Source organism: Emydura macquarii, unplaced genomic scaffold (assembly GCF_026122565.2).
Source record: "Emydura macquarii macquarii isolate MOO-44397 ecotype Brisbane River unplaced genomic scaffold, CSIRO-AGI_Emac_v2 contig_1230, whole genome shotgun sequence".
NCBI classification, from domain to species: Eukaryota; Metazoa; Chordata; order Testudines; family Chelidae; genus Emydura; species Emydura macquarii.
In genome coordinates, this window is record NW_027131367.1 from 3,398,411 (window position 1) to 3,414,029 (window position 15,619).

A 15,619-nucleotide genomic window follows, 5' to 3' on the forward strand; every position below is an offset into this window, starting at 1 on the left:
AGCCAGGAGGTTTCAAAACCTCTCCAGAGCGCAGGGTGTGGGTTGTTGCGCTGCACGTTCCCTCAGGGCTGCTCCTGTCACCTGACCACCTCACTGGCTAGCTGGCGACTCAGCATCCCAAAGCCCTCTTGCTTTCAGTGTCTTCTCCTGCGGGGCTGCAGGGGAGGCTAAATTGGCTAACATGACAGCAGCACCGTCAGAATCTTCTGCAGTCAGTCCCAATGTCTTTACTTGGTGCGGTTTGTTGAAGCCTCGCTATAAAAGGTCACTGCCAGCCTGAATATTTTGCAATTGACTAACTTGAAAAGAGAAATCCAGTTTCTGCTAGGGTCCAATTTAAATGGTATGTGCTGGCACTTAACACAGATAGTTTAGAATGCTTTTGTAAGGGTTTTTTGCTCCCTTGCTGGTGTTTTGAAAGGTCTTTACAGCAAGGGAGCAAAAGGACTGACTGAGTACAAGGGAGGTAGTGAAACTAGTTGTATGTACAAAGGGCTGTCTAATGCACAAAACTAACAGCCGAGAAAATCCCACAAATAATCATCTCTCTGCCAAAAAGATTGACTGAAACTGAAGGAAATCAGCAATCATAGCTGTAATTTGTAGCTGCAGAAGGTAGAAAATTTTCAGGTGGGAAGTTCAAGCTGACATTGTCTGCCTCTGAAAACTAGGTGAACCTCTTCTGAGAGCAGTGTGAGAATGCTGCTTCTGCACGCTTTCTTGTCAGTTACCCACAGTGTTATTCTGGGGTCCTGCTTCCTCCTCAAGGAATCCTCACAACCTCATCTGGCTAATGGTATCTTTCGAGTCTGACTCTGATTTATTAGGAACATAGGAGTGGCCACAGTGGATTGGACCAGTTGTCCTTCTAGTCCAGGACTCTGTCCCTGACAGCAGCAAGTACCGGCTGTGTCAAAAAATGCAAACCATGCAATAGGCAGTAATGGAATAGCTCACCCCTAGAGATTTCCTCCTGACCCCAATAGCTAGAGGTTAGCTCTTGTCCTGAAGCAATGAATATTTGATACCATTAATCGTTTAATGTTGTATGCATTAGCTTCGGTCTTTCCTCAGTCCTTCCTGTTGCCGTGGAGTTGTTCCATATTTTTGTCACGTTAATGGTTTTTCAATGATCCCGGGCTTTCATAAGGCTGCATTTTAAGTCTTTTCTTTACAGAGGGTTTTTTCGCCTTTGGAAGAGGTTAATGTGTACTATAGGACGGGGTCATCTTTGCTGAGCGAATGATGCTTCTCTCTATTATGTGGCCAGTGCTTTATCTGTACCGCTTCCAAGGCTGTGCTTGATTGGTGCCTCGAAGGGAACGTGAAGATGAGTTACTGCGCTTCTGGTGAGCTGTGCACTGGAACTGAAATACAGCCAGGCTTCTAGCAAGGTGCCCGGCATGTGATCTCTCAATAACTTGACTGCACATCTCCACCTGCTTGACTGTTTTCATGTTGCATATGAATTCAGTTCTGTCTCTGAATAGTAACACTGAGCCTTGCGCCCTGCATTTTAATTCTTAGTGAGTCCCAGGCCGGCCTTTGTTGTGGCACGATGCTGACAGTGGAATGATCACAATTAGGCGTTGTTTGTTTTTGTAAATAATGTATGGTGAGAAATGGAGGCATGGAGCAGAATGAGCCATGTAATTATACAGCTTTTGGTGGCTTTCAGGAGTGTGGATGGTGTAAGGGTCATTTTGTCTCTATGAGCAGAACTGTACTGGGCTCTAACTAGGCAAGCAGCTCCATGCAGTTTTCAGTGGGTGTCTCGAGGGACACTCTGCATTTACCAGTGTTCAACCATGGGGGTTATTGTCAGTATTCTGGTCCTGATTCAGGAAAGAACTTAAGCATGTCATTTAAATTTAAGCACGTGCATAAACATTGTTCTTAAATAGGGATGTTTTCCCTATGTTGTGGTGTCTGGCACTGGTTCCTTTACAACTGTGCATGGGAGTTAGGGCTGGTCTGCACTGAAAACTCACATTGGCAGAACTATATTTTTCAGGGTGTGAAAAATCCTCACCCCTGAGAGACGTAGCTATGCTGACCTAACCCCCGGTGTAAAGAGTGCTGGGTCAACAGAAGAATTCTTCCATTGACCTATCTACCATTTCTTGGAGAGGTGGATTATACAGTGATGGGAGAACCCTTCCTATATTTTTAAAAACTCTGTGTTTTATAAAGCAAATTGCTTATGTTACAAATGACACTTTTCATAATTTTCTTTGATACTGTTTGTGTCCTTATCCTCTGGACAAGGAAAATACCCAGTTTCAACTTGCATATTTTTTTCATTTTCACCAGTTCAGAGCTGCGACGTTTGGTATGAAAGCATGACAGAGGGAGGTTTGGCTTAAAAACAAAACAAGAAGCCTTGCCTCCTCTGGATTTGAAACCAAACCAACAAACAAAACTGCATGTAAACATGGTCTTGTTGAGCTTAAGTTTGGTAAAGTTTATTTCTGCAAAGCCTGAATTTTGAAACCTATTGACCTGATAATATCTCACTACATTAAACTTAAACAGAGCGAAAATAGTAAAGGGTAGAAAATGAATGGAAGGCCAGTTTTTGTGATGACTCACTTTTGCATTTGTTAGGTTTTATTGCTTTATGAAAGAGTCACGCTGGCACAAAGATAACTAATCTGTGCTCTGCAAATGGACAGAGCGTTTACTTCTGAGAGGTTATTAAACCATTGCTGGACAGTGTTTTAAACACATATGGGATACTTTAAATTAATTGCTTTTTAAAAAGCTATCTTGTTTTGTGGTGGATGTGTGTCCTAGTTCACTCTCTTTTTTCTAGATCTATGAGGCTCTGTAAGGAAACATACATAGATATATTTGATTTGTAGCCATTGGCTTTATTATTGGAAGCAAACCCTGCATGCAGACATGCCATAGGTGGAATATTGAATATCTATTGAATAAATAATTATACTGCACTTGTTAAAATTGCAAGCTCTTTGGGGCAGGGGACTGTCTTTCACTCTCTGGATGACATCTAGCACAGTGGGGCCCAGACCTGACTGAGGTTTCTGGGAATTATTATGACATAAATAAAATGCACACCTGCATCTGCACATTCTCTGTGTCACATGCACACACAGAGGCCGGTGTACTAACATGGTCCCAGCTAAGTGTTTAGAACAGGCCAGGGATACGGGAGGTTTAAGGTGATCTGCAGGGTATGTTAAAAAATCTGGGCTCTATTTATTTATTTATTTATTTATTTTTAAAGACACTGGAGTCCCACTGATATGAGAGAGGGAGAGTTGGGACCTCTGTCCTGCTACTGTGTTCCGTGCTGCCTTCGAGACTTGGACCTCTGGGTTTGGAGAGAGAATAGTTCCGTTCTTCTCTGTGGAAACTGAACTTTAAGAGATGGTGGAGGGGACCTCTTTTCAGTACTGAATAACACAGTTTGCAGGCCCGGGTCCCAGCACTGGAGAAATGTCTGAGCAGCGTGAAGGGCTGTTGGTAGTACCTCCTGAGGCATGCTGCTGCTGAAATAGTTTGTACACTGCGCCTTAATCTCCACTATTTCCACCCTCCTGGACAATTACACCGTGTGGTCTCTGCTTTACATTTGTTCAAGCGAAAGTTGAGCGAAGTGTCATCTTTCAGCTTCTTGATGACATGCTTGTTCTCAGCTGGGGCTCTGCTGTAGAAATGAATGTGCTAGGCGTGATTTTGGTGTAGCTGGATTGAAATCAGCTGAATGTTTCCCAAGCCCTCTTAAATAGGTGAGTGGGTCCCATGGGAACTCGGGTTGTCGTGGAATGTGGAACGTGGCTGCCGCCTTGGATTCATCCGGCTGAGAAGTGAGCATATAGCTTCTAGACAGCTTCCAAAGCCTGTTTGCCTTTCTAATCTCCGCACACTCCTCTGGCTACTTTACCCTTCAAAGCTGTTCTAATCCAGGTCACCTGCTTCCTTGGAAGCGTGGGAGGATATGCCTTAGCTACAAAGATTTGCTGTGTAATAACCTCTGATGGGGCAATTAATCCAGTGGCTTGAGCATGGAGCTGGAAGTCAGGACTCTTGTGCTCTATTCACAGCACCGTCGTGGTGACATGAAGTTGCTAATTCTTTTTGCCTCGGTTTCCCCATCTCTAAAATGGTTACCCACCTTTGTAATATGCTTTCAGAGCTATAGGTTGAAAACTCCCCACTCTATATGAATGGACCAGTATTGCCATCTCCAGGCACCTGTCTCTAATTTTCAATGCCTTCTGAAGCAAAAACTGACCCTCTGTCATCAGAGAGAAGTTATCTTCCCATCTTAGTTATTTTCTCCTCTTAGGTTTTTTATTCTTTTTAGTCTCTGAGCTATTGCTGCTTTCTCTCTTCAATAGCCATTAAATGAGAGCCCCTGGGCTTGATTTATTACCATTTACATTATTTTCTCCTAGCGTTAGCCCCTGGATGCACTACGAACATTTCATTTTTTTAATATGGCCGTGAAAAGCTGATTACACTATTCTTTTTCCCAGTAAGGTGCTCATTGTGCATTGCAATGCATTAGGGAAGCAAGGGCATAGCTCTCCTCAATCTCCAGTGCAAAAAATGTGGTTTAATATATCTTGTTCCAGAAACATTGCAGCTTCCATTGGGTTCGTTATTGGTAATAAATAAATAAAGTAGGGATGTCAAACGATTAAAAAACACCGTGAGATTAAAAACAAGTCATAATTAATCGCCGTTTTAATTGCACTTAAACAATAATAGAAGACCAATTTAAATTTATCATGAATATTTTTGGATGGTTTTTCTACATTTTTAAATATATTGATTTCAGTTACAATGCAGAATATAAAGTGAACAATGCTCACTTCATATTGTTTTTTTATTACAAATATTTGCACTGTAAAAAAGATTTAAAAAAAGAGAGCGCAATTTACAAATTGAAGCATGAAGGGCATATGAATGTTTAGCATATCTGGCATGTAAATGCCTTGCAACACCGGCCACAACAGTGCCTGCGAACCCGTGTTATTGCCTTTGGGTGACATTGTAAATAAGAAGTGGGCAGCATTATCTCCCGTAAATGTAAACAAACTTGTTCACTTTAAACCATCCAAGGGGTTTGCCTCCCTGGCAATCCACTTCCTCTGGCCCCCCCCCCCCCCCCCCACGCGCAGTAAGTGCCCACTAAGATTTACACTCTTTGATCTCATGTGATCAGTGAAGGAACAGAAGACATGCAACAAACCGAGCAGTATGAGCGTGGGCTCACGGGCCGCAGAACACTTTTGGTTTGAGGCAACATCACAGCTAGAAATGGGTTTTCAAAGACTCATAGCAACACAGCGCTGGCAGGGACCTGAAGAGGTCATCCAGTCTAGCCCTCTGAGACAAGGCAGGATAGGATGCTAAAAAGAAATAAAAAGTCCTTAATGACTTTGCTTGGTCGGGAAAAGATCTGATCCTAGGCAGTTTAACTCCCTCTCTCTGCCAATACAGTATATTAGTGACAATAATTGAGTGAATCACTTGCAAAGCCAATGAAAACCCTCATTTAAAAAAAAATAACGAGGGAACCATTGTGATGTAAATATCAGAGCAAGGAGACAGTGCACCTTCCTCACTGATGTGGAGTGTTTGCTGGCATGCAAGTGTGTTCTTTGTAGTCCCCCCAGTAATTCCCTCCCCATGCTCCCCCAAACTGGTTTCAATGAATTGCAAAGAGTATCAAAATGCTGCAATTAATCATATCGCGTTGAAAAGGTCATTTAATTTTGCTTTTAAACAAGCAAGTGCATTAAGCCCCAGAAAGAGAGCAGACAATGATGGAACGAGTCCGGGCCTTGTGGAAGGTGAATTAAGTTTTGGGCATCAAAATAATAAAAAGCCGTGTCACTAAGAATGATGGTCTGGCAGGACCCACGGTGTAATCTAATTTTTCACATAAAGACTCTGATGTTGTAAGCCGTGCTCAATGAGCCTGCCAGACATGATGGCTTTATCTGGACTAGTTTAGACTCACTCCTTAGGGACAAAACCTGCCAGAGAAGAGAGACCTTTGCTTCCCAGGGTAAGTAAACTTATCAAAAGTTATTCTCAGGCAGAGACTATACAGAACAAAGGAACAAGCTAGCAAACACCTCAGGGAGTCAGGAATCTATTGCTTGAAAAGAGTAAGCATGGTCCAATGGTCAGAACAGAAGCGCAGGACTTGAGAAATCTAGGTTGAAGTCCCTGTTCTGCTACAGACTTCCTATGTGACCTTGGGCAAGTCACTTAAGATAGAGGAAGGGCCTGATAGAGGAAATGCAAAGGGCTGTAAAAGGCACGAGCTAGATTTAGGAGTTTCCCAACAAGAAAGGTCACTTTAGAAGCGGAAATAGGAAAAAATTTAAATTTAAAAATAGAATTGAAAGGTGAATTTAGTGCTGGTGGAAGGCACTGGAGGAAATAATTCTGTCATGCAGTGTGCATTAGATTATGCAACTCATTGCTGCAGGATGGTAAGGCCAAGAGTTTAGCAAGATTCAGAAAGGAATTGGCTATTGATATGAATGTCGATTATCCAAAATTAGTATAACTAATGCCAACAAAAACTGGGCAGGATATTAAACTTTCAGTGTTCAAGCCAGTTTCTGACTATTAGAGATCAGGATGAGACCTAACATAGGGCGCAGATTATTTCCCAACTGCCTCATGTAGGGTTCTTATACCTCCTTCTGAAGCCACTGTCGGAGACAGTATACTGGGTTAGATGGCTCTTGGGTCTGATCCAGTCTGGCAGTTCTTGTATTCCTAGTTCACATGGGCCATCGAACACCCTGGAAGAAATCTACTCACGAAGGCTGTCCTTGGGCCAGTGGCTTTTTGTACTTCCTTTGCTATTATTTCAAATATGTACCTCTTTGAGCAAGAACTTTTCCCTTGCAGTCTTGCTTTCCTTCTGCATGCTTCTGCATTAGAGTCATACTCCTGTATGACATCACGCTCTAGCCATCGTAAGGAATGTGATGTCACACCCGGGCTTCACTGAGGAAGTCTGGGAATGGGAGGAGCGAAGGACTTTGTTAAAGACAGTCTTTGAGAATCAGCAGGGACCCCAGGAATCCCCTTTGAAAGCTAAAGAGCTGTGTCTGATACACACTTTAAAAGTTTCCTCCTGACCCTTTTTTTAAATGGATGAGAATTTTCAGGGATTACAGTGGGTGCTTTGCTGAGCTCTGCACATCCCTCGTACATTTCTTCCCTGGTTGCTGGTAAATCAGTACCAGCCATCCCCATCTGCTTCATATTAGAGCAGACAGCATTGCTTGCTGCGTGCACATCAGGAAAGTCAACAGTTGCCATTGCAATCTGGTTCTTAGTGGTGCCAAAGGAACAGTCATTGCTATTCTCAAGCATTCAGACATGGACACTTTGACCTGGTTTCTTTAATAGCAGGGTGAGCAGTGCTTTCCTTTGGAAGTGAAATCACAGAACATGGAGATACATTCTCAAGCTGGAATCTTAAGTGTGATTGAAAAAGTAGTGACTGTGTGGGGGCAGTGTGCATGTAAACATTACAACAAAAGATCTAAGCCATTTTATTCTTTTAAAGTGAGGGGGAAAATAAGAGTCCCAATTGCAAGAGATGGTAAAGCAACTTCAGCAGCAGTTGCTTTCACGGAGAGTACTCAGGATTAGACTATGATCCTCTAAATTTCCAGTCAAGAGACTTAACTGATGTCTCCCAAGGTAGACTGTAAGAGTTTTTACAATCTCCCCAGCCATGCACAGGTCAACAGCAAGGCATCTATTTTCCAAAATCCATTGGTATTGGAGTTTCTCTCCATATAAGAGAAATCCATCGGGACTGATCCCAGATCTGTCCAACATGATCTCAAGAGTAGACTTTGTCATGGCAGATCCACTGATAAATTTTCCAGAGGAGCAAGAAGCCAATAATGTGCAACTCCTGCACTGTCTGGGTTGTTACTAGGATCGATGTTGAAATTTTCCACCCTGCAGAATAACGGTAGATTTGTTTTAGCAGTGTGTTTGTTATTGCAATTGTTTAGTAATAAAAGCAGCAGTTGCTGGTTTAGCGTGGCCACTGTGTGCCTGTGTTGGAGAGACAACACTGTAAATAACACTAGTGATGCAACGCTAAATTCTCTGCTTGCTTTATACCAGATGATCTAATGGGCCCTTCTGTCCTTAATATTGAAAAATGAAAGGATCTTACTCAGGCTATGCATCAGAATAATTTTCTCCAGCTGAAGAGATCTTCCCGGCCAAGTCTCTCATTCACCAGGCATTTTGAAATGCAATAACCCCTGGTGTTTTTTCAGTTAACTCTAATTAGCAGCATGAGCTAATTAACATGGGCTAACTTTTCCTCTTCCATCCTGATGCTTTTTTAACCCACTGACATATTGCAGTTAAGGGGCCCCCCCGGGGAGGGGGGGGGGAGGAGAGAGATTGGAGTGGCTCAGAGCTCTCTCAGTTGGAATAAATCAAGTGCTTTGCTGAAGGTCACTCCTATTTTTCGGATTGATGAAGTTGCATGTGTGCGTGTGTCTGTAAGGTCTGTAAGTCTCCGTGGACAATAAGCATCTGAAATGGCAGCAGATCTCTTGGTTGCCTCTTTTTAGGCATGAGCTGCAGAGGGAAGCTTTCGGTATGTTCAGCAAGGATAGCAGAGGAAATACCTAGGGGAGGCTTTTCTTGATTGCCAATTTTCAGACAAATGCATCTCGACTTCAGCAGTGGATTGCGTGCCTGATTATCTAGCTATGTAATGCTAACCGCCTGGCGGCTGCTTCCACTGATTCTTTTCTTTTCATTGCAATCTTTAATTTATGGACTCCTATATGCTCTGGTCCATGCTCTGTGCTTTTAATTTTATTACCCTTTTATGCTGACAGGACGGAGATGAGAGCCAATTGCCTTTCTGGTGCTGGCAAATCAGTTGATGATAAACTGTGAAAAGCTGCTTTTTGTATGATTTGTTCTGTAATGTGAGGCTTATTAGGTGCAGAAGGACAGACTGTGGCTTTGACCAGCGTGCGGCCTCCAGGAAGACATGACCGAAGTGAGAGCGGTGACTAACATAAGCGGGGTGATGAAAGACGGGCAGGATTACATGAATAGGTTCATGCAATCATTTAGACAAATTGCATACACTTAATAGTTGAAGCTTTATTACAGGGGACCCCAAGCTTTCAGCTGCGAGAGCCACATCCCTCAGTCTTGCTCTAAAGGTGGGCTGGAGCAGTCTTGTGGCCCCCCCTCCCTTTCTCCTCGTTAGGCAGGGCTCCCCTGCCTGATTGCATTTCCCATGGAAGGTGAGGGAGGCAGTTGCATTATGGGAGTCCGTGGCTGTGGGGCATTCCAGAAGTTGCAGCTTGGCCCATGGAGGACAGGGCACCTGAGGAAACTCAGCAACAGCGCCCCTCAGACTCCAGGGTGGGACATCAAAGGAGAAATATTCTGGTTGTCGGTGTTGGGGTTTTTTGATGAAAAATAGAATTTTTCCATGGAAAGCAAGCACGTTTCATGAAAAATTGTTTGTTTTTAAACCCCCATTTGGTGCAGAAAAAAACGTTGAGTCAAATTTTTTCTACCGGCCCTGCTGGAGGGCTCTCGCCACAGGAGGAACTTAAATATCTGGTGTTTAAAGACTGCTCAGACCAGAGGAAGGGCAGTGCAGCCAGAGACTATCTTGTGGTGTTTCAGAGTGGCCACGGAATTGTGAATAAAATTAAAAAATTTGGTCTTTTCTGCTTCATTTGGAGTCCAAGTGAGAACATGTCCGGTTGTGCTGACCCCAGACCTTCCCGATCAGCAGGCTGGCTGAAAAGAGACCAGGGAGAGAACCCATCTTGAGAGTGCCTCCTAATGCAGTAATGTCACAGATGGGTTGGGATATTCCACTAACACCGGCTTAGTGGCAAAGCCAGATGACAAGTGACAACGAATCGTATCCAAGGTAAAAGCCAACCAGTGGCCCTCGGTCTGACAGCCTTAAAGGCTACACCAACATGGGGATAAAAGACCTGCGGCATGGCCGCGGCTGGCTCAGGTCAGTTGAATTGGGCTTGAGGGGGCGAAAAATTGCTGTGTAGAAGTTTCAGGCTCAGGCTGGAGCCAGGGGGGCTGGGACCCTCCACCCATCCCGAGCCCAAATGTCTGCACAGTTGTGCGGTTTTTTATCCCTGTGTAAATGCACCGGTTGACTTTCTCCAATCAGCTTCTCACTGCCATGGGCACTTTGTGATCTAGGAAATTGCTGACTCAGCCTGCCTTAACGAGGTTGCTCTGATTCAGCACTTTGGTGCACATTTTAAGCCAGGTGGCGTAGAGGCATAGATTCCAAGGCCGGAAAGGACCATTGTGGTGATCTAGTCTGACCTGCTATATAAAAGAGGCCAAAGCACTTCCCCAGAATAATTCCTAGAGCAGATCTTTTAGAAAAACATCCAGTCTTGATTTAAAAGTTGTCCATGAGGAAGAATCCACTATGACCTTTGCTAAATTGTTCCAAGGGTTAATTACTCTTGCCTTTAAAATTTTACGTCGTATTTCCAGTTTGAATTTGTTTAGCTTCAGCTTCCAGCCGCTGGATTGTGTTAGATCATTATCTGCTAGATTGAACAGCCTATTATTAAATATTTGTTCCCCGTGTAGGTATTTATAGACTGTAATCAAGTAGCCCCTTAACCTTCTCTTTGTTAAGCTAAATAGCTTGAGTTCATTGAGTCCATCGTTATAAGGCAATTTTTCTAATCCTTTACATGTTCTCAAGGCTCTTCTTTTAACCCTCTCCAGTTTATCAATGCACTTCTTGAATTGTGGGCACCAGAATGAACACAGTATTTCAGCAGCGGTCATGCAGTGACCAAATACAGAGGTAAAATAACCTCTCTTGAGATTCCCCTATTTGTGCATCCCAGGATCACATTAGCTCTTTTGGCTACAGCATCACATTAGGGAGCTCCTGTATAGCTGATTATTCACCCACGCCCTCAAATCTTTTTCAGGACTGCTTCCCAGATTAGAGTCCCCCATCCTGTAACTATGGCCTACGTTGTTTGTTCCCAGATGTATATGTTTACATTTATCGGTATTAAAATACATATCATTTGTTTGCACCCAGTTTACCAAGTGGGAGGGGGAGAGTTATTTAAAGTCTATGATTCCAAGATCCACATCGCCCTGGATCAGTGACCCATCCGCCTCATTATTTACCACTCCCCCAAGCTTTGCGTCATCTATAAGCTTTGACCGTGATGTTTTTGCTTTTTCTTCCAGTGATAAATAAAAACGTTAAATAGTATGGGGCCAAGAACCAATCCGTGCAGGGCCCCACTGGGAACACTCCCACTCAGTGACAATTCCCCGTTCACAGTTACGATTTAAGACCTATCAACCAGTTAGTTGTTAATCCATTTTATGTGTACCATGTTCATTTCATATTCTAGTTTTTTTAATCAAAATGTCATGTGGTACCAAGTCAGACACCTTACAGAAGTCTAAATCTATTACGTTAGCACTATTATCAACCAAACTTGTAATCACATGGAAAAAAATATCAAGTGAGACAGGATCTATTTCCCATAAACCCATGTTGACTTGCATTAGTTACATTGCCCTCCTTTAATTCTTGGTTTATTGAGTCCTGTAGCAGTGAAATAAGGAAATTAACTGATTATTCCAAACTTCCTGTTGAGTTTTGTTTCTTTGTGTCTTAGGAAGTCTGCTTTTTCATATTTAGCCATTTCTTACTCTCGAGGACAATTCTTCTGCATTTGCTAACCTGAACTGCAGGGTTTTGCATCCAGTTGTTTCCATTTTTTTTGGATCTTGGTTTTTTTTTAGTCCGTATCAGACCATGCTACTTACGTGAAGTTCTCCTTTGTGCACATCCTTCCAGTATTTCATGGAAAACGTCTACATTTCCACATGCTTTTTTCATCCACTTATTACCTGTTCCTGCTCCAGTCTAGGTAAGACTGACTCCGGCTGAAAATCTGGGAAATGTTGAGAGGAAGAAAAGAATTGTAACATTTTGCTAAGGAAAAATCCTTTCTAAAAGAAGAGTGTCTCATCAGTGCATCTTCTAATGGCTAGATTAACGGGGCAAAGGCACCCTGATTAAACTGCAGTAGGAAAAGGGTAGCAAATATCTGATTAGTATTAATAACACCAGTCAGACTATATTATGCAAATGAGGGGCTAATAGTTGATTTAATTTCATCTTAAATTTTTTTTTTTTAAAGTGACCTTACTCTTTGAGTGTCTCATTTGCCTGGTCTGATGATTTCGTGTCTGTTAGTTTATATTGCTGCTCTCTCAATCCAAGGGCGAAAGTCAACTTGCAACTCTGCTGTCGTGGGTAGAACTAAAACATTGCTGCCCCATGATCCCCTTCGTGACCCTTTTACATTCTTTCAGCGAGTACCTTGCCATCAGTTTTGTCTGTGCGGTCAAACCCTTCAACGAATCCGGAACTTCAAAACTGCGGGAAGAGAAGTAGCAATTTGCATGGAAACTTGTGGCACCGAAAGTAGATGAAATATGTCAAGTCTGATAATATCTTTGTTTCAAGGGGAGATGTACTGAAATCTAACACATTCTTCAACCTTTCCTCCTCTCCCCTGTCTAGGTTTTCCAAGCTGAAAATTTTATTTTCATTAAATTCTGTAGCAAGCGGAAAGTTGGATTTGAACGGCATATGGTGAAGTTGTTTTGTCAGTGAGACCTAGAGTCTTCCAGTTGAGTGTGTGGAAGTCAGTAGTGACATCTGGTGGCCTGTCAGGTTAACCTCAGCTGTGAATTTTCTATATGATTGGTGGCGTGCCAAGTTCCTTCTGTCTATAGGAGAGCCCGTTTGGACTTACTGCAAATCCGGCACTGACCTGGAAACATGATATTGTGTCTGACTGGTTCAGCAAATTTCCTTTTTGGACGGTGTCTTTGTTTGTGTTGTTGGTCATGCCTAGCACTCCCATTCCAGGGTCAGGAACCCATTGTGCTAGGTGCTGTACAAACACATTTTGTTTTTAGGTGTGCACATTGTCCCCGTTCCCCCCACCTACATACATTTTGAAAAATAGGAAGTATTATCAATATATTCTAGATGACATTGAAGGTATTATCATACTTGGGAAGTGATTCAATAAAATGACATTGCATGGGTCCTTATTTATTCTTTCCCTGGATTCCCAAGGAAATACGCTCTGTTTTGAGTTAGTTTGTTTTTTTTTCTTCCTAATTGCCAGGGCTTCAATTGAGGAAAGGGCCCTTTCTCATTAATGCACATAAGTACGTGCTTAAGTTCTGTTGTGGTCAATGGAGCATAAGCTGATGATTCAAGTTAAACCTGTGTTTTTGTGCTCTCCTGAGTAGGGCCCCAGATCAGAGGCCCCGACCAGCAGAACCTGAACCTTAAAGTATTCACATGCTTTGGTGAATAAGGGCCTGAAAACCCAGCTTGAACATTTTCTGCCTGTATTCCTGACAAACAGGGGAAGGTTCCACAAGCAGTTTTGACTATGCATGAGCCAGAATACAATCCAGCTCTCTCTCCTGTAGTTTTATTGGCTCAGCAGTGCTGACGGCAGTTTTGTCAGCAAAATAAGATACTGCATGTTTAGAGTTTTTTTCCACACTGTAACTGCAGTTGAATTATGTTTGTGTTTTTTTCTTTTTTTTTAAAAAATGTTGCGTGGAGTTTCTGTTTTGAAACAAAAATTTTGTACAAAATGTAAAAATACCAAACTATCTTGAGTGAGACGTTGGTGGTAATCACCAAAATATGGACATGAAATTGACATCTCCATGTTTTTAAAATCCTGTGCCCTGTGGCTTTTTCACTACCAGATCCATCACTGTATATTGAGCGCAGAAGCTTCTGGAAAATGCATTAGGTTTGCATATGAAGGATGGAGTCAAAATTCCAGTTCCTATAAACCTGCAAAAATTCTTCAAACTGCAGCTATGTGGAACCTGCCTTATGAAACCTGACAGCTTGTGAAACTTGCCTGGTTCAGAGTCTTGCTACATAAAGACTTTTTAACTCAGGCCCAGTTTGTGGAAAGGTCTTCGGAGCGAGCTTGGTTCGGTCATCTTGGTTTGCAGTGAAACCCTGTGAAACTTGATGGCCTCACTTTGAGTTGGTTTAAATCCAAAACTCGGGGCGGTGTGAACCAAATCCAAAAGAAACTTTGGTATGAAACACTGAGAATCAAACATACTGAGCAGTGCCCAGATCTGCTGTTAAAACCTCTGCAGATTCCAAAGTTGTCTTTGAACATTGGGTGGGGGGAGAGGGGGAACGTAGAGAGAGGAAGATACACACTCACCCATGGAAACAAAGTTAAATTTGCCTCTAATCCATTTCAGGGCATCAACGATCCTCCCCACACAGCCTTGTCTTTGAGCTACGATCGGAGAGCAGTGAAAGAGAAGTACGATCCCGAGCCGACTTATCACCAGGACAATGGGAGTGAGCTGTCCATCCGGATAGGTAGAACTGGGCTTCATTCAGGCAAGCATCCTGTCATATACCAACAGCAGCGTTAGAATAACTCGATTTAATTGGCTCATGGACCATGATATCTATGCTTGAAATTTAATCCATTTCAATGAGCGCACACACACTTTCCTTCTCTCTTTCTTGGTGCAGGCTGGCGTCTGGCCCGAGAATAATTGCTTCTCTTTCTCCTTCAGTTCTCAAAATCACTTGCATGGTTCTCTTTCTGGGCATGGATTATTAATAATTAGACATCTAATTTGACAGTGAAATGAAATTCACTTACCTTGAGATGAAATTTTCCAGCTGTGAAGGAGTGGAAGGTCGCTCTTGCCTACCCACGCTAAATTGTATACATCCCGTTATAATGACCCTTGTGATGGTTTGCCGCAGTTATGGGCCATGACTGATGGTCACGTTGTGGTTTATTCTGGGGGAAAATAGAGCTTCTAGCTGTTAGAACGTGGAATAAAATGTCCTGTCTTGGAGAATATCTGATTCTTTTTAACAGTTTTTTAAAAACCAGTGGGAATGTTTTATACGATTTTTGTAATCTGAAAGCATGTTAAAGCATCCCAGTTTTAGGTGTGTGTGTGTTCAGTGCTTGTCCAGCACTGTAATGAAAAGTGTTGCACCTGTATAATATTTGCTGCATCTTCAACTGGGGGTCTGTTTCCTTCCCTTGTGGGAGGATGAACTTGATCTGATAGGATTTTCCTTCTCTAACTACTGTGTGCCTTCATTAGGCAGAACAATGTAGTGTGCTAAATGGCGAGTGAAAAAGTCTTGCTGCTTTTATATTTTTCTTGAGTTTAAGCGTATCTGGAACACTAGCTACTACCCCAGTTTCTCACTGCCAAGTATGGAGATTGGAGCACATCAAGTAAAGAAGTGAGTCTTTCTGCAAAGAATTGAATTAGCTTCTTAGATGAGGTTTTAGTCTTCTTTATGTAGTTACATTCTTCATGAAAAACTGTTTTGAACCAGAGTGCTTCTAACGTTTTAAAATTTTAGCCGGGGGTTTGCAAAGGAGCCCAAGTGGGTTAAGTGTCTAGTTACCATGGGATTTAGGTGCCTTGTGTCTTTAAGCTCCTTTGACAAGTCCAGAATTAAACCCCAACTGCAGCT

General features: G+C 42.7%; 1 protein-coding gene across 2 annotated transcripts in view; it reads left to right on the forward strand.

Moving 5' to 3' along the window:
- Positions 1-15,619, forward strand: part of SLC39A11 (solute carrier family 39 member 11) — a 221,063-nt gene that overhangs the window by 39,528 nt on the left and 165,916 nt on the right. The window contains exon 5 of one of the 2 annotated variants that reach the window (XM_067547295.1): positions 14,362-14,506. In XM_067547295.1, coding sequence (XP_067403396.1) covers positions 14,362-14,506 — 145 coding nt within the window. The remainder of the gene's footprint in view (positions 1-14,361; positions 14,507-15,619) is intronic. The other variant, XM_067547296.1, reaches the window with a different exon arrangement.